The 20,024-nt window shown below is 35.8% G+C and overlaps 1 protein-coding gene across 1 annotated transcript in view; it reads right to left on the bottom strand.

Annotated features, from left to right (window-relative positions):
• The window catches only part of ADAM9 (ADAM metallopeptidase domain 9), a 100,757-nt gene that overhangs the window by 64,738 nt on the left and 15,995 nt on the right, over window positions 1-20,024 (bottom strand). Inside the window, exons 5-11 of the mRNA XM_081269735.1 lie at window positions 16,533-16,609; window positions 15,369-15,564; window positions 13,635-13,700; window positions 11,543-11,614; window positions 9,779-9,948; window positions 6,801-6,882; window positions 6,167-6,300 (exon numbers count right to left, since the gene is read on the bottom strand). Coding sequence (XP_081125861.1) covers window positions 6,167-6,300; window positions 6,801-6,882; window positions 9,779-9,948; window positions 11,543-11,614; window positions 13,635-13,700; window positions 15,369-15,564; window positions 16,533-16,609 — 797 coding nt within the window. The remainder of the gene's footprint in view (window positions 1-6,166; window positions 6,301-6,800; window positions 6,883-9,778; window positions 9,949-11,542; window positions 11,615-13,634; window positions 13,701-15,368; window positions 15,565-16,532; window positions 16,610-20,024) is intronic.

Here is a 20,024-nt window from a genome sequence, read left to right as displayed (position 1 = left end):
ACATGTGCAAATGTGCAGAAGCACTACACTCAATTAAAAATGGACTTGAACAGACATTTCTCCAAAGAGGATAGGACGTGCCACCACCCCCTAATAAAGGCTGCTTAACATTAGGGAGATACAGATCAAAACCACAATGAGGGTTGAGGCTGTAGCTCAGTGGAAGGGCGCTTATCTAGCATATGTGAGGAACTGGGTTCAATCCTCAGCACCACATAAAAATAATAAAATAAAGGCATGATGTCCATCTACAACTAAAAAATATTTTTTTAAAAAACCCACAATGATATACACCTCACATATTAGAAAACTACTATCAAAAAATCAAAAGGTAATGAGTATTGGTGAGGATGAAGAAAATGATATAGACAGATATACACACTCCATACATACATATACAATGAAATATTATTCTGACTCAAAAAAGAGGTCTTACCACTTACAACAAGAAGAACGTGGAGGACATCATGCTAAGTGAAATACAAGCTAGTCACAGAAGGACAGACACTGTATGATAATACTTGAACAAAGTTTCTAAAGTAATCAAATTCATGGAAAAAATTTATAAAATTGTGGTATCCAGGGACTGGGGGAGAGAAAAGAGGGAGCTGCTAATCAGCAGGTATATGCATTTGAGTTAATGGTGTATTTTTCCAAATCACAGTGACACCTAGTACTGACAGCCTTCCCCAGGAATCTTCTTTTGAATGTCTTCTTCACTATGATCAGAAAGGTATTCTTTCAAATTGACTTTAAATTCAGATTGTCCTGCTCCAAAATGAGAGTAATACACAAATGTTTGGAATTTCATTGGAGTTGCAGTAAATATATGGCTTAATCTGATGAAAACAGACATATTTCCAATATTTAATCTTCTAATAAAACACCACCTTTACTCAAATTATCTGTCATGACCTTCAATAAATTTTTGCATCATCTCCTAATAAGTTCTACATGCTTCCTATTAAGCTGATTCCAAGACAGTTAGAATTTGGGGCAAACATAATCATGTTTCTCCCCTCATTTTTCAAAATGATTATGACTGATTTGTTAGGAATCTATTTATTTAAAACATTTGATTAATAACCACATTTTGATATTATTTAATTAACCACCTTGCTTTTCAAAAGTAGAGAGTCATATCTTCTGTAAGTAACTGCTTCCCTCTTTTCAAATATTTGGTCCTAAATCTTTTCTTTACTCATCACATTAGCTAGAACTTCCAAAACAAATTAAAGTACAGCTTGAGTATCACTTCCCTGAAATGCTTGGGACTAGAAGTGTTTCATATTACAGAGCTTTCTGGATTTGGAAATATTTATACCTTACCAGTGGAATATCCCTACTCTGGAAAATCCAAAATCTGAAACTTTTTCAATGTCATGTTGGTGCTCAAAAGGCCTTGGATTTCAGAGCATTTTGGACAGATTTTTGGATTAGGGGTGCTCTATTTGGAATAGTAATGAAAATGGGTTTATGTGTGCTACAGATTTTGCTTTCCCCTCCAAATCCTAACCCATCCTTTGCCACTAGGTCCCTTGCTTAGGCTAACATCCAAATAAATGTGGCCAAAAAGAGGCACTGGCAAAGACACACTATTAGAAGAATAAAGTTGATTAATTTCCTTCAGTACCTCTCTATCAGGTCACCTCATGCTGGCAGTGTCCTTCTACCCTAACTCCTATAAGGTCAGTCTCTCCTATAGCTATTGGTTATCCTCTCCAAGATCCAGGAATGCCTAGCACATTTTTATTCCTGTTACCAAAACTTTTTGGCGGGCTGGGGATGTGGCTCAAGGGGTAACGCACTTGCCTGGTATGCGCAGGGCACTGGGTTCAATCCTAGCACCACATAGAAATAAAATAAAGATGTTGTGTCCACCGAAAACTGAAAAATAAATATTTTAAAAAATATCTATCTCTCTCTCTCTCTCTCTCTCTCTCTCTCTCTCTCTCTCTCCCCCACCCCTCTCTCTCTTTAAAAAAAAAAAAAAACTTTTTGGCTCTTCTCACGTAGAAAATGATGGATCACCTTGTATTTGAGATCATTATATATATTTGTGTTTTAGTTTTACATATAATATTCATAACATCATTCTCTTCTGAACATTTTAAAAACATTTTTGTAAACACAAGATTTACTTAGAAGAATGTTTACCAACTAATTTGGGGCTTTGGAGGGTATTTTGTTTTGTTTGAGACAAAGTTCTCACCACCCACGGAGCTGGGACTACAGGTACTTGGTGGGATTTCTATTATTCACATCTAGCTTAACCAGACTGTAGTAAAAGAATGAGGCCTTGGAACAAGACAGGGATGCCCTCTATCACCACTTCTATTCAATATAGTTCTCGAAACACTGGCCAGAGCAATTAGACAGACGAAAGAAATTAAAGGCATAAAAATAGGAAGAACTTAAATTATCACTATTTGCAGATGACATGATTCTATACCTAGAAGACCCAAAAGGGTCTACAAAGAAACTACTAGAACTAATAAATGAATTCAGCAAAGTGGCAGGATATAAAATCAACACACATAAATCAAAGGCATTTCTGTATATCAGCGACAAAACTTATGAAACGGAAATGAGGAAAAACACTCCATTCACAATATCCTCAAAAAAAAATAAAATACTTGGGAATAAACCTAACAAAAGAGGTGAAAGATTTATACAATGAAAACTACAGAACTCTAAAGAGAGAAGTAGAAGAAGATCTTAGAAGATGGAAAAATATACCCTGTTCATGGATAGGCAGAACTAACATCATCAAAATGGCGATATTACCAAAAGTTCTCTATAGGTTTAATGCAATGCCAATCAAAATCCCAACAGCATTTCTTGTAGAAATAGATAAAGCAATCATGAAATTCATATGGAAAAATAAAAGACCCAGAATAGCAAAAGCAATTCTAAACAGGAAGTGTGAATCAGGTGGTATAGCGATACCAGATTTCAAACTATATTACAGAGCAATAGTGACAAAAACAGCATGGTACTGGTACCAAAACAGGCGGGTGGACCAATGGTATAGAATAGAGGACACAGAGACTAATCCACAAAGTTACAACTATCTTATATTTGATAAAGGGGCTAAAAGCATGCAATGGAGGAAGGATAGCATCTTCAACAAATGGTGCTGGGAAAACTGGAAATCCATATGCAACAAAATGAAACTGAATCCCTTTCTCTCGCCATGCACAAAAGTTAACTCAAAATGGATCAAGGAGCTTGATATCAAATCAGAGACTCTGCGTCTGATAGAAGAAAAAGTCGGCTCCGATCTACATATTGTGGGGTCGGGCTCCAAATTCCTTAATAGGACACCCATAGCACAAGAGTTAATAACAAGAATCAACAAATGGGACTTACTTAAACTAAAAAGTTTTTTCTCAGCAAGAGAAACAATAAGAGAGGTAAATAGGGAGCCTACATCCTGGGAACAAATTTTTACTCCTCACACTTCAGATAGAGCCCTAATATCCAGAGTATACAAAGAACTCAAAAAATTAGGCAATAAGATAACAAATAACCCAATCAACAAATGGGCCAAGGACCTGAACAGACACTTCTCAGAGGAGGATATACAATCAATCAACAAGTACATGAAAAAATGCTCACCATCTCTAGCAGTCAGAGAAATGCAAATCAAAACCACCCTAAGATACCATCTCACTCCAGTAAGATTGGCAGCCACTATGAAGTCAAACAACAACAAGTGCTGGTGAGGATGTGGAGAAAAGGGTACACTTGTACATTGCTGGTGGGACTGCAAATTGGTGCGGCCAATTTGGAAAGCAGTTTGGAGATTCCTGGGAAAGATGGGAATGGAACCACCATTTGACCCTGCTATTGCCCTTCTTGGACTATTTCCTGAAGACCTTAAAAGAGCATGCTACAGGGATACTGCCACATCGATGTTCATAGCAGCACAATTCACAATAGCTAGACTGTGGAACCAACCCAGATGCCCTTCAATAGATGAATGGATAAAAAAAAAATGTGGCATCTATACACAATGGAGTACTATGCAGCAATAAAAAATGACAAAATCATAGAATTTGCAGGGAAATGGATGGCACTAGAGCAGATTATGCTTAGTGAAGCTTGCCAATCCCTAAAAAACAAATACCAAATGTCTTCTTTGATATAATGAGAGCAACTATGAACAGAGCAGGGAGGAAGAGCAGGAAGAAAAGATTAAACAGAGACATGAGATGGGAGGGAAAGGGAGAGAAAAGGGAAATTGCATGGAAATGAAGGGAGACCCTCATTGCTATACAAAATTACATATAAGAGGTTGTGAGGGGAATGGGAAAATAAACAAGGAGAGAAATGAATTACAGTAGATGGGGTAGAGAGAGAAGATGGGAGGGGAGGGGAGGGGGGATAGTAGGGGATAGGAAAGGTAGCAGAATACAACAATTACTAATAGGGCATTATGTAAAATTGTGGATGTGTAACCGACGTGATTCTGCAATCTGCATTTGGGGTAAAATTGGGGGTTCATAACCCACTTGAATCTAATGTATGAAATATGATAAGTCAAGAGCTTTGTAATGTTGTGAACAACCAATAAAAAAAAAATCTAAAAAAAAAAAAAAAGAATGAGGCCTACTCCTATTACCAGTGCCAGCACCATACCACCCAAACTCCCAAAATCTGCTCTATTTTATTCCCAGAGCACTTACTTACACCTTCTAACATTCTGTATTATTAATTTATTTATTATGTTGATAGTTCGTCTTCTCTACTAAATGCCAATTCTGTGAAGGGCAAGTCTTATCTAACTTTCTAAAATATTCCAAGTACCTAAAATAAAGTCTGGTACATTGTAGTGCTCAATAAATATATGATAAGTGAATGAATAAAGTCTGAGTTCACTCCCCATTCCTTCTTATACCACTTTAAATTCCATTACTAAAGTTTCGTAACATTCCCTCCTTAGCACTCTGAATGTTCTATTTTACACTTTAATTTCTTGTCTTATCTTGCTCATTACTCATTTTTCATCTCCCTGAGTTGGTGTCTTCCTCATCATCACTGCCAAACAAAGCAAATACTTAATTTACTTCCTTTCTTATGGGAACTCTTTTATAAAGAGATGACTTTTGTATATTTTTTTACCGCAGGATCACTTTTCACAAGCACAATTTAATTCTTCCATATCTCATTTTAAGTCTAGTATTTACTCAAAAACTGTGAATCCCATTAGACCACCATGTGACTAGAACTGTACTCTCAGACCTTTAGCTAAATAACTAACTAGCAGATTTTTTATTACTCTGTCTGTACTTCAGGAAGTCGAGGAGGGAAGTGAGTACCTGGGGCCACTGATATTTCTCATATGAAATCCTCAGCTGTGGCTGTTAAAGATGACCTCTTTTCGTACCTAATTTTCAGTCAGGCTCAGCTTCTAATCCACATATGCACTGTGGCTTAGTGCAGCTCTATTTAGAACGACTGCCCCATAATGAAGAGTGGCAGAGAGAAACCCAGTCACCTCTGAACCCTCAATTGTAAAGATTTTTGAAACTAGTTAAAAGACGAGATCATCAGCTCTGGACCCAGACTTCCTAAGTTCAAATCCCAGTCAGGAATTTGGATGTGTGACCTCATTTTTCACCTATAAATGGACAAAGTATCCACACCTCATTAGACTAAGCAATAAGTAAGTTGATACCATTTAAGTACCCTCAAGTATCTAAAAAATAATTTAGTAAATGTTTACTAATCTTTCTTCTCCTCCTCTCTGAACTATATCCTTCTTTTATCTCTATAAAACAAGGGGTAATAATAGGAATGTGTCAGGATTTCTTCTTTTGCTTAAAGTGAAAATGTAGCACTTCCTCAAAAGAGGGTTTGTGAAGAATTTTTTCATATAGTTCTTCAATCTATAATGAATCTAGCAGTAAAGTTTTGTATGTTCTACTGGTCTCTCTACTGGTTTACAGAACAGTGTAATTACATATCTATGCCTATCTACATTTTCCCTTCTGAAAGTTCTCTGGGATTATTTAATTAGAAAATAGGCTTATCACTGATGTATTTGAGGAAATCAGAAATGACTTTTCCTGGTTTTTACAACATAGGCATAAGTATCCCTCAGAGTTAAGAAACACTGATCTACAACACCATATTAAGAAGAAGAAACTCAGCTACTCACGAGGCCCCTGAGTTCATGATGCAGCTCTTAGCTCCACAGAAACAATCTCTCCCGTCATCATGATTCATTCCAAGGTTATGACCCAACTCATGAGCAACAATGGATGCAAAGGTCTCCACAGTAATTTGCCCAAACTGTTCAAACATAACAAGGTATTAATCAGGTTTCTAATAAATAAGAAATGTTTTTTTTCACAAAAGGAAATTTATTCTCTACAATGTTGACAGCCTACATGATAAATCAGGCATACAATAACAGTCTTTATACAGTGTAGTCTAGTAAGAACTAGTATGACTCACAGAATAATCATGAGGCTGGATCCTTTAAGCAACAGGTCATTTACTTGAATACCAATAGATTATTCATGGTGGTTTATGGGAAAGTAAATTGAAAATTCTCATTTAGTTTATCACAAATCGACCCTGTTTCTTCATTCATAAAACATGCCAATAAACATAAAAATTATTAGAAAATTTGTTCTGGTCTCTAGGGAAAGAACACACCTACCACTTCTACTGTGTCCTTCATGATATCCAAAATGTTGTTTTAAGGACTAGGAGACAAGCACAGAGTTAATAAATGCTTGATACTGCCCTAATGCAGATACCAACGATAAACATCAAGAACAACATACCACATTAATCCCGCCCGCGTGGCTCCTTGAACACACTGTTCCCACAAATGCCATTCCTGCAGTCCCACCAAATCCTTTCTTTCTAAATGAAAAAGTAAAAGTTACAAAATGTACTTGGGAAAAAGGAACGCATTACTCCTGTTTCTATGGGGGATCTTAACTGGATTGGCAACACCTACAAAAACTGAGAGAAAAATGACAATGATAAATAATTTTTAAAATCAAAAAATAGCGGTCTTCTTTCCTTTATATTATCAGAAAATGAGATTAATATTTCAAAGAACTTTTTTTTCCAGACAGATAAAGACACCAAGAAAAGGTTTTGGCTTTAGGGATTTTTACCTTATGGATGAAAACCTTTCTAAAAACATACTACATTTATTTATACAACATATTTTGGTGAGGAAAGATAACAAACCCAATGAATGTGTTCACAAGAGAGGCTACAAGGCATTGAGCACAGCGAACAGGGAAAGAGTCGCATTGTCTCCACACTGTTCTTCAAGCACACCCAACATGCTTCCTGGAACTCTGTACCCCTGTCTCATTCCCTCACCTCCTCCATGTCTTCACTCAAAAGTCACCTCAAAGAACCTTGCCCTGGCCATGTTACCTCAAATACCACCCCCACTCCTACTTTTATATCTACCCTCCATGTTTTACTTTTCCACACTGCTTAGCACTATTTAACAAACTATATACACTTATTTGTCTCATTTATTCAAACTTCTTCCACCAGAATACGGAATCCATTAGAGTAGGAATTTTTATCTGTTTTGGTCACTGTGGTATACACCCAATAAATATTTTTTAAATAAATCAATAAATCCTTTTCTGGGGCATCGGACCAACCCAGAAAAAATAATCAGAGCTACAGTCAAGGAAAATTCCAGCCTGATCACCTTATAGCGAACCTCATAGAACCTAAGACTCACTCATGTGCTCGAAGCTTCCAAAAAGCTTTTACAACTCCATTCTTAACCACAAACAACCAAGGCTCATTAAACATCATCAAGCATCTACAATAGGACAGACACTGATCAAACAGTGTGGTTGGGCAGGGCAGTGGGTACACTTGACGCCTGCTCCTTTTGGTCTTTTGTAAAACACATGGCACTGTCACTGGGATGAGATAGGTGGCATGTGCATTTTACTGAAAATTAATAAGAAGGTCAGGACCAAGCTTTTATGATTATGGGGCTATAAAAGTCATTAAATTGGGCTGGGGATATAGCTCACTGGTAGAGTGCTTGCCCAGCATGCATGAGATACTCAGAATTCCAGCACTGTCCCCTGCCCCACAAAAAAAGAAGCTTTTAAATCACAACATGTTGGGGATGGGGGGGAGAAGAAGTACCAGGACAAGAAAACCAATAGCCAAGGGATCCCAGAAGAAAAGGGATCCCAGGAGAAACAACAAATAAAAATAAAAGGATGAAACAATCTATAAAATAATTCAATAAAAATTCCAAAAACCAAAGGACTTTGATTTCACATTGAAATTACTCACTGAAACAGAGCAGGGAGGAAGACCAGGAAGAAAAGATTAACATTAAACAGAGACATGAGGTGGGAGGGAAAGGGAGAGAAAAGGGAAATTGCATGGAAATGGAGGGAGACCCTCATTGCTATACAAAATTACATATAAGAGGTTGTGAGGGGAATGGGAAAATAAACAAGGAGAGAAATGAATTACAGTAGATGGGGTAGAGAGAGAAGATGGGAGGGGAGGGGAGGGGGGATAGTAGTGGATAGGAAAGGTAGCAGAATACAACAGTCACTAATATGGCATTATGTAAAATTGTGGATGTGTAACCGACGTGATTCTGCAATCTGCATTTGGGGTAAAATTGGGAGTTCATAACCCACTTGAATCTAATGTATGAAATATGATAAGTCAAGAGCTTTGTAATGTTTTGAACAACCAATAAAAAAAAAGAAATTACTCACTGAGAACACAGTGCAATAAGTAATAAAAGATCTACACCAAATACATCATCAAGAAAACTCAGAAGTCTGGGAACCAAGAGAAGATCCTACATGTTTTCCAGTGATGATAAAAAAACACAGGCCACAATAAAGGAACAGAAATCAGAATGATTTTAGGAATCTTAAGAATAATACTAAAAGCCAGACACAGTGGCACACACCTGTAATCCCAGCGGCTTGGGAAGCTATGGCAGGAGGATCCTGAGTTCAAAGCCAGCCTCAGCAAAAGTGAGGCACTAAGCAACTCAGTGAGACTCTGTCTCTAAATAAAATACAAAATAGGGCTAGAGATGTGGCTCAGTGGCCAAGTGCTCCTGAGTTCATTCCCCAGTACTCAAAAAATAAAAATAAAAATAGAAAAATAAATAATAATAATAATGGAAATCAAAAGATTACAGAACAGTGCTACAGTGCCTTCAAATCTGTGAAGGAGAAAGATTCCATGTCTATAATTTGTATCCAACCAAATAATTCCAAAAGTAAGCAAAAACAAAAGATAGAAAGCACACCTTTGAAAAACTGAGTTAAGATCATGAGAGCTCAAATTAAAATAATCTTTAAATTCTGTTCTGAGAGTGTGAAAACAAACTGTCTGACAAGCAAGATATCCAAATTTTTTCTTTCCATGTAATTTTTTTATTTCACAAAAAGCAATTAGAAAACAAAATAAGAAAGTAGGGCCCAGTATGTGTGAGGCCCTGGGTTCAATTCCCAGCACTAGGAAAAAAAAAAATTAAAAGGGTGGTTGGTGGGCAATTGGAGAGCGGGTGGTGGTAAGAAAATACAGGAAAGAAAAATACAAATTCAGTGAGGTCCTGTCTCTAAACAAAATACAAAAAAAGGGCTGAGGATGTGTGGCTCAGTAGTTGAGTGCCCCTGAGTTTAATCCCGAGAACCCCCCAAAAAAGAAAAAGAAAAACATAGGTAAGAAATATAAGAAAATAAGCAAAAATGATTGTTCATAGCACTTTTTTAAAAAAATCACTTACAGCACTAACTGTGCACTGTCATGTCTCCGACGGGTTATAAGAAACTTTTCCCGCCACTGTACAAAGTTCCCCAACACATCACCAGCTCCTCCAATTATATTAATCAAGTTTCCATTTGTCCAAATCTCCAGTCCAACTAACACAATTCGAATATTTAACATAATATACATCTGTGAAGAAAAGAGAAATAAAATACATTAAAGAATGTGATGAAAAGCTTTTAACTATAGTAACAAAACTACTTAAATTAAAAATTAGACTTCTTCCCTCCAAAAGAAAAAGTCTTTCAGTACAAGGAGACTCTAACCTCTCAAGAATCTGTTTCATTACCTATAAAATGGTAGGTTACAAAGCTTCAAAGTCCTTTTTATCTCCCATTTTAACATCTGACAAACTCTGGAAATTAAGTTTTTGGTAAATTTGGTTCTAAAACTTGCCCCAAAGTAATGCAATCCTATTCATGGTCTGTGTTTTATCCCACTGCTGTTGTTTGGATCTTGAATGTTCCCCAAAGACCCATGTGGTAAAGTCCTCATCTCCTCTCTATTGGGAGGTATAGAAACCTTAAGATGTGGGGCCTAGTGGGAGGTCTTCAAGTGACTGGGGACATTTCCTCAGAGGGGACTGTGGAAACCAAGACCCTTCCTCTTCCTCTCTTTTGCTTCCTGAACATGAGGTGAACAGTTTTGCTCTGCCACAGGATCCCACTATGGTGCACCACCTTGCTACAGGTCCAAAACAACAGGGCCAACTAATCACAGACTTAAACTTCTAAAACTATAAAACAAAACAAAACTTTTCTCTTTATAAGTTGATTATCATAGTATTTTGTTATAGTAATGAAAAACTGATTCACATAACACTTAACATAATCCATACATTTCACTGCAGAAATATCAATGAAATTGATCAAAAGGTACTATCCCAAGATCATGTTGGAGGTATTATGTAATACACAGTAAACCATAATACCTTTCTAAATGTTTACCTAAAATTCTAATCACAGGAACCCCAAAGTTTACAGATCAAGGATTCTAGAACTCATACCTATTTCATAGAGATTCTGTGAAAATTAAATGATTAATAAATATAATGCACTTAGATTATAACACATTGTTAACACCTAACAGAATGATATCATTATGATCATCACCATCATCATTGTTTTATCAGGGGAATGAATGTCTTACAAACAAAATTATCCTATAAGAATATGTATCTAATTCTTTAGTGAATTCCAAATTACATACATGCACAAAGTAAACACTGGCATATGTCACAGTTTCAAGGTAGGAAACAGACTTATTCAAATAAGATTCTGTCAACAAAAATTCAAAGATCTCTTCATAAACAAAAAAGTACTTTAGCCAATCTACTCTGAAGGTAAGTCAAATGCTAATCTGAAATCTCTGGCTCTTCTCAAAGTCTTTTCTTTTCTTATTTATATTTATTTCTTAGTTGGACACAATATCTATGTTTTATTTATTTATTTTTATGTGGTGCTGATGATAGAACCCAGGGCTTCGCACATGCTAGGTGAGCACTCTACCGCTGAGCCACAACCCCAGACCTCTCAAAGTCTTTTCTACACTTAAACTTTTCTTTGAGACCTTGAAAAATACAGAATAAACTAGAAAGCAGATCTCGGAAAGACTGAGTCATTTAGGCCTATGATAATCAAAGCTCAAAATGAGATTTTAAATTCTGCTGAGACCATGAAAGGGCAGGACAGAATAATCCTAGTTGACAGAAAAGACAACTTACACTATCCAAGTAGTTTGCTAAACGAATCATCTCTTCTCTCACAGCAGTCTGATTTTTCCCCATCATGTCATACTGGAAAAGCAAAGGAAAATCATTGTCATTATCACCTAAGTAACTTAAGAATGAAAATGTCTTTAACCTGTTACAATGAAGAATCCAAATATTTCCTCTAAACTAAAACTAAGGCATTAAGACATTTTCCAACATTTCAAATTAATACATCTAAAGTGTACACTTTAGTGATAAATAGAAATAGAAATAAAAGAAAAACAAGTACAATGATACTAATGAAAATACACCAAAGTTTTCCTTTCTTCTAATTAGTATAACTAGTATAAGTCCAATAACTCATATAACTGATTCTTTTCTACAGGAGGTGGTTCTATCCAAATGTGTATTTTAACATTATTTTATACAACAAACTTACTAACCAAAAGAAAATTTTAAAAAGTTTATGACTTTGCTCTATGATAAAGGCCTTAAAATCAAAATATATGATTTTATCAGTTAGGCAATTTATCACAATTCTCCTAAAAAAGAACAAAAGTTTTAATAACTTTGATAGGGCTTTGTGGAAATAGTTCCATTTTTATTTTGAACCATTTTCTATACATATAAAACAAATATATCTGGAAACAGCAATAAAGAAAAATACTTTTAAATTTCTCTTTGTGTGTTTTGCCCAAAACATTCTACAGAAACATTTTACCCATCATTTGGGGCACAGTTCACACTAACTTACATTCTCTATGCTTTTCTTCCCACTGTTTGCAGGTAATGAACCTATACTGAACGAATGTGAGCAAGCTTCCATCTCTTAATCACGAGGGCTTATTTTTTCCTACCTACAACAATAAAGCATTTTTTAAACCATAAAAATCCTCAAGCCTACCCCTGCAGCTTACAAGAAAAGAACTGCCAATCATATTAAGATTCCACAATAACTCTTAATACAACAACAAAATTAGAAATAAAAGTCAGCCAAAACATTTCAAATAATCTATATTTTAAGCTATATAGCAGCTCTATTTAAAACTCATAATCTTATATATGTTGAAAAGGACACATTACTTCTCTCAGTTAAATAAAACAATTAGTTTGGTTTCTTAAATAAAAACAAGGAAAATGCCCTGGTGTTGTCCTGTACTGAAATTAATACTATTTCCTTACAAAAGCATACCAAGCCCTGGAAGTATTCTACTCTTAAGTGAATTATAGGTTAACTGAAATTCTACAAAGCAAAGCAATTTTATTAGTCACCTGACTAACTTGGTTTAAGCCACAGTCTATTAAAGTAATCTGAAAAGTTCTCAAGCCCCTGATAGCACAGTTTCATTCAAGAAATGCACATAAGCAAATCACTAGAAAGAAAAGGGATGATAAAGAGGAATGAAATTATGGCATTTACTGGTAAATTAACATCATGCTAAGCAAAATAAGACTAAGTCATGGGGACAGTGTGTTCACTATAGTCAGAAGCTAGAGCAAAATAAGAAAGGGGGTGATGGATCCCATGAAATAGAAGGGAAATCAGGGAGTAGACGGAGGAAGAGGAAGAAGGGACAGACAAAGGGAGGAATTGCAGAATGGAATTAAACAAATTATGCTACATACACATATGAAAACAGCACAGTTAATTCTACCTTTATGTATATCTATAAAGCACCAATTAAAAAGCAATAAATAAATAGGTAAAAGACCAGTTGAGGAGATGAAGGAGACTAGGAGAGGGAAGAGGAGAAGGAGAGAGGAAGGACTAGGTACTGAAATGGAGCATATATAACCATATAAAAATGAACCCCTATATTATAACTATAATGCACTAATAAAAATGATTTTAACAAAGAGAACAGGGCAGGTGGAGGCGGGGAATCGCTAGTAAAAAATTAAGTCAAAAGTGGTCTCATCTGCTACTTCAGCTTCTAGTGGTATATTGTGGTATTAAGGTTTTAAAAAAAAGGCATTTTACTTTCTAAATACTTATTTATGAAAAATCAATACAAACATATGTCACAGTTTGTATTTCCTTCATGGAATGCCCACTTCTCATGTGATTTTCATGAAAAAGAAGAAAAACTGTTGCCATCCTTACCCTTTCTTTGTCTACAACAATGAACAGCTCCACATATCGGGTCTGTGGCAGGATAGCTCTCCTTCTCTGTAGAAAACACGAACATCATAAGGGCAAAATAAAAAGTATCAGGCTACACATTTTTCATATGTAATGATCATACTCTAATCACATATTTCATGTCTGCTAAGAGTATTGTTAAACTTTACTTAATGTATTTCTATAAAGCCAAAGATATGTTTTGGGGTTTTTAACTGGTTTTCGTTTTTGTTTTTGTTTTTTTTGCAGGATTGAGGAGCATTCTATCTCATTCTATCTCAGAACTCCATCCCAAGCTCTTTTTTATTTTGAGACAGGGACTTGGTAACTTGATAAGGCTGGCCTCAAACTTGCAATCCTCCTGTTTCAGCCTCCAAGTCACTAGGATTACAAGCCTGCACCACCATGTTGAATTAAAACATGATTAAAAAAAAAATGTTATCTGCTATCTATATTGATCTGAGGGAAAAACTCCAGCTAAAGATAAAATAAGTTATTCATGAAGCAGATGTTTTAAAGACTGATTTTTAAAATCAAAACACACACAAAGACTTTAAAGAGAAAACCCATTACTAAAGTGAAAAACCCATTACTAAAGTGAAAGAATGTCTACTAAAATTTAAAAGCAGAAGCTGGGGCACACACTACCACTTTAAAAAATAACTAGTTTTACCAGGCATGGTTGTGTGTGCCTTTAATCACAGCAGCTTGGGAGAATAAGACAGGAAGATCACAAGTTCAAAGCCAGCCTCAGCAACAGTGAGGCACTAAGCAACTCAATGAGACCCCGTCTCACTGAGGGCAGGGGATGTGGCGCAGTGGTCGAGTGCCTCTGAGTTCAATCTCCCGTACCAACAACAACAACAACAAAAAAAAAAAAAAAAACTAGTTTTGTCATTTTACAGAATAGAATAAGCAAAAATGTGTCTTTCAATGTTTCAATTACAAAAAAAAAAAAAAAAAAGTCCAAAAGTCAAAAGAGTGGATGGCAGAAGAGGCAATGCCATAAACTAGTCTTAATTAACTAAAATTATGCTCTAAACTGGACATAGTGGTATGCACCTATAGTTCCAGTTTCTGTAGAGGCAGAGATAGGAAGATCACTTAAGCCTAGGAGTTTGAGCCTGGGTAACATATAGAGTCCCTATATGCCTCAGCAAAAAGAAAAGGGGAAAAAAAAATGCCTCTTCCAAAACAGCAACACCATCTCACATGTAAAAAGGTATAATCTCTAAAGCTGAAGTTAATCCCATCCTAGAACCACTTCAGTCCAAGTGACTCATATCAAAGAGTCCTCAAGTGTCACAACTGGGAATAAAAGCAGCCTTGGAAGCCATCTGAAGTGATTAGTATGCTAATGTCAAATCTCTCTCTCCTGCATGCCCCCCCACCCGTGTGTGTGTGTGTGTGTGTGTGTGTGTGTGTGTGTGTGTGTGTGTGTGTTTCTCCATGGATCAATAATGGCCATTCCCATTATTTCAATCTACATAAAACCTCCACTGAAAGATAGTGTAATGGACTATTACACAGCAATACTAAATATGATTCCTTTTAAAATTTAAACCCTAGTCTCTAAAACCCACAGAATCTAAACTGTCATCAACTTGGCAGCAGGGACTACATACTGCTCATCTTTTTAAGTACTGGTTTAATGAACAAATAAATGATTTTTTTAAAAAATATAAATCCAAGTCATGAATAATTATATTTCCTTACTCGAAGCAGCTGAGTCATGCTGGGATGATCTTCCTCTCTATCCTCTGTGGTTTCCTCCTCTACATCCTTGTTAGAAACTCCACATTTCAGAGGCTCTTTGTGGACATCATCCATTCGATAGAACATGTGCTCAAAGCGAGAGCTGTTATGCAGGGGTTCAATCCCATAACTGGCATTCTCTAAATGTAGCAATCCTCTATATGTTGCATTACACATATGCCATTTTTAAGAAAAAAATACACAGAAAAAGGCATCAGAAACCCTAAGTTAAAGTCCTAATTCTCAACACATGTAAAGATACCACAAGATAGGAAAAAATAGAGGCTTTAGAGTTAAACAGACCTTACTGCTGCCTACTAGTATCACTGCCTTTAAGCTATTTAACCTTTCTGAATGGTTGCTCTACAATGGAAGGCACTGCAAAGTATCAGCTGAGAAAGAGGGGTCTGGAGCTGAGACCAGAGCTCAAACCCAAATCTGCTTTCTTCTAGTGAGGGATCCAAGCAAGTCATTTAACTTCAGTTTACATTCTGCATAGTATTGTTCAGATAAATAAATTATTTAATATGCATAAAATACTTAGAATATTCCCTGGCACACAATAACTATTCAGTAAATGTTGTTCCTTAAATGAGAATAATCATAGCCATTTTATATAGTTGGTTTGAGAATTAAAAGTAATATTTGTTACATCAATCAATCATGTACCCATGAAGGCAACTAATTAACACAGTGCCATATGGCCAGGTCTTCAATACAAGTAACTTTAACATTATTATAGCTTCATTGGGTATGTCATACAATTTCTCTGAACCTCAGTTTGCTCACCTAAATATGATGTTAATAAGCTCTTTTTCAGATATTGTGAAACTTCAATGAGTATGCAGGTAAAAATTTTGTAAACCAACCACTACCAAAATTTAAAGCATATGTTATTTTAAATATCTAAAATTATTTAGTATTCTCAGAAAAATAAAATTTTCCATTTAAATATTAAAAATTCATCAACTATAAGATTTTCCTAAATAAACATGCCAAGAATATCTGAAATACAGCTGTAAAGACCTTAGTAACATCAAAGTAAAATTTAATTCTGTTAAGTCTCCAAAATGACTGGGTTTAGAGACAGAGAAGAAAAGATAAAAAATACAGAAAATGTCTTACCTGAGTCCAAAACAGTCACTAAGAGCAACGGATGACTTATAAACTCCCTCCACATAGCCCCGATAATGACAATGATTCTAAATGAAAAAATATTATATTACCTACAAATACTGCTACATAGCCAAAAATCATCCTAGAAACTGCAGAGCTAACAAAATTACTTGCATCCAGTAAACTAAAAAAAAAAATTATTTATATTCTTGGCATTTCAAAACATCACATGGCATTCTTCAGAGTATCTGCCGACTATCTACCACCACCCTCCAGGGACACAAATTTCTAGGCAGAATGCCACAGGATACCAGGCACTAACAACTCTGCCCCAATGACCTTTCACCCTAGAACCAGAACAGGACAGTGTTATGTCATGTTGAACATTTAAGTCACAGTCAATCCAAGAAGCATCAGCCAGTTGACATCTAATACAGGACAGGACCTTATGAGACGTTAATAAGGCCCAAGGGAAAAAACATTCGGCATGAAGGGGAAAAGCGTATTTTGATCAAATGATTTTCTTTTCTTTCTATATTTTTTATGTTGTTATTACTTATAAATTCAGCCATCTTCAAAAACTTGAGTCTTTACCCTAAATTTTGAGCCAGAAATTAACTAGTGTAAATGCAAAAATATTGCTTAGTAGTTAGTACCTAATGAGATTTTTTTCTCATCTTTTAAACAATTAAAAAGCAATAAAATAGAAAAGTCCTACCAGACATTGAGACATATGCAAGACCTTAATTATTAGAACAATACGGTCCTGGTGCATCAGCAGAGAGACCAATCAGCAAAAGAGAAAAAAAAGCCTCTAAACAGACCAAAGTACATGTAGAACTTCATAAGATAAAAGCAGCTCTTCAAATCACTGGGGCAACAATGCGCTATTCAACAAATGTGGCCTGGTCTATTAGTTAGACACTTGAAAAGGAAGAAAATTAGATCCATGATTCACACTGTTCATAAGAATATATTCTAAATGGTCAAGGGTCTAAACATAACAAATAAAAACATAGGATCTTTAAAAAAATAAGAGAATTCTTCTTTAACCTGGGTGTAGAGAAAGATGTTCTAACTATTACATAAAATCTAGATATGATAAAAACTGATATTTTTTCTTATATAAAAAGAGTATTTATTTTTTAAGCTGCTTCTTAAGAGGAAATACCAAAAGACTCAAAAGACAACTGACACACTAGAAGAAAATCTTCAAAACTTACATGATAGGTAAAGAGTTAATATTCCTAAATATAAAGAGCTCTTAAATATTGAGAGGAAAAGATTAAAAGTCAAAAAGAAAATTGGGAAAATACAAGAACAGACAATTCACAAAAGATCTAAAAATGTTCTTACATATATAAAAAGATTTCCAATCTCACTCATGACAAAAAAGAATCCCTGGGGCTCTGGTTGTGGCTCAGTGGTACAGCACCTACCAAGCACATGTAAGGCACTGGGTTTGATTCTTAGCACCATATAAAATAAATAAACAAACAAAATAAAGATATTATTAAAAAAAGAAAGAAAGAATCCCTGAGTCCACATTGATATCAACAAATAAGACTTCCTCACAGAAGAAAGCACCCCAACAGAGGCACTAATGAAATCAGAGAATCACCATTTTGACAACTGTCATAGTTAATAACTGATTTAGACAAATACTAAATACTGAAAACACTGGGTAAAAATTTGAAGATATTTACAGTCTCCAAGTATCTAACCATCAAATTAATTTAAAAGACAAAAACAGTAACTTCACAGATAAAAACCTGGCAGACCACTCCTTACCCAACTAAGTGATCTGTATTAATACTGTCAAGAGACAGCACAGGCTCACTGACATGACACACAGAGAACTGAGCTGACTGACATCCAGCAGGTGAACCCTTAACCTATCAACTTGATGGTATTTGTTTAATAACTTGCTCTTATTAAATATTTCCACAGCTTTCAATTTAGTTCTGTAGTAAAGTTCCCTTATCTAACTAAAAGGATCTCCCAAGAATACAATTACCTTCAGTCTTCTTATGAAAATTTCTTTTTTTTATGTTTTGCTTTACTGCGTTTATTAATTTTTAAATATTGCACAATTTGTTCTCAAGGTTTATTTATCTTCATGTTCACTTGATGTAATTCTATTGCTTATTACAATGCACAGAGCTGTCATCTATAAGAATAAAAGCTCTGCGAAAAATGGATCATTTTAGTGTGATAATGAATGGAATAAGAGTTTAACCTCTTCTTATTCTTTTTTTATTGGTTGTTCAAAACATTACAAAGCTCATGATGTATCATCTTTCATACATTTGATTCAAGTGGGTTATGAACTCCCATTTTTACCCCAAATACAAATTGCAGAATCACATCGGTTACACACTCACATTTTTACATAATGGCATATTAGTGACTGTTGTATTCTGCTACCTTTCCCATCCCCTACTATCCCCCCTCCCCTCCCCTCCCATCTTCCCTCTCTACCTCATCTGCTGTTGTTCAATTCTCTCCCTTGTTCCCCCCCCCGCCCCGTTTCCCCTCACAACCTCTTATATGTAATTTTGTGTAACATTGAGGGTCTCCTACCATTTCCATATGATTTCCCTTCTCTCTCCCTTTCTCTCCCCCCACTCGTCTCTGTTTAATGTTAATCTTTTCCTCATGCTCTTCCTCCCTGTTCTGTTCTTAGTTGTTCTCTTTATATCAAAGAAGACATTTGGCATTTGTTTTTTAAGGATTGGCTAGCTTCGCTTAGCATAATCTGCTCTAATGCCATCCATTTCCCTGCAAATTCTATGATTTTGTCATTTTTTATTGCTGCCGTAGTACTCCATTGTGTATAGATGCCACTTTTTTTTATCCATTCATCTATTGAAGGGCATCTAGGTTGGTTCCACAGTCTAGCTATTGTGAATTGTGCCGCTATGATCATTGATGTGGCAGTATCCCTATAGTACGCTCTTTTAAGATCCTCAGGGAATAGTCCGAGAAGGGCGATAGCTGGGTCATATGGTGGATCCATTCCCAGCTTTCCCAGGAATCTCCAAACTGCTTTCCAAATTGGCCTCACCAATTTGCAGTCCCACCAGCAATGTACAAGTGTACCCTTTTCCCCACATCATTAACCAGAGAAGACTAAACTAATCTCAGGAAGAAAGACCAAAATTTGTCCAACAAACTTGGACAAACTTTTGCTACATACCACTGTTTTCTATTTCCATTCAACAGAAAAAACATTGACAAACCATATTCTGTTCTGTAGGCGAAATGGGCTTTGTCCTAGGCCATTTTATGTTCTCCAAACCCATCAAATTCCCCTAAAACAAATCATTTACAGTTCCAAACACTCCCCAAACTCCTCCTCCTCTATAGAAAAGAGTACATCAGGGCTGGGATTGTGGCTCAATGGTAGAGCGCTTGCCTAGCATGCACGAGGCACTGGGTTCAATCCTCAGCACCAAATAAATATAAAATAAAGATATTGTGTCCACCTAAAACTAAGAA

Source organism: Spermophilus citellus (genome assembly GCF_964194105.1).
Source record: "Spermophilus citellus genome assembly, chromosome: 16".
Lineage (NCBI taxonomy): Eukaryota > Metazoa > Chordata > Mammalia > Rodentia > Sciuridae > Spermophilus > Spermophilus citellus.
Note: the sequence above shows the minus strand (reverse complement) of the source record. Positions and strands in the feature narration are given on the sequence as shown.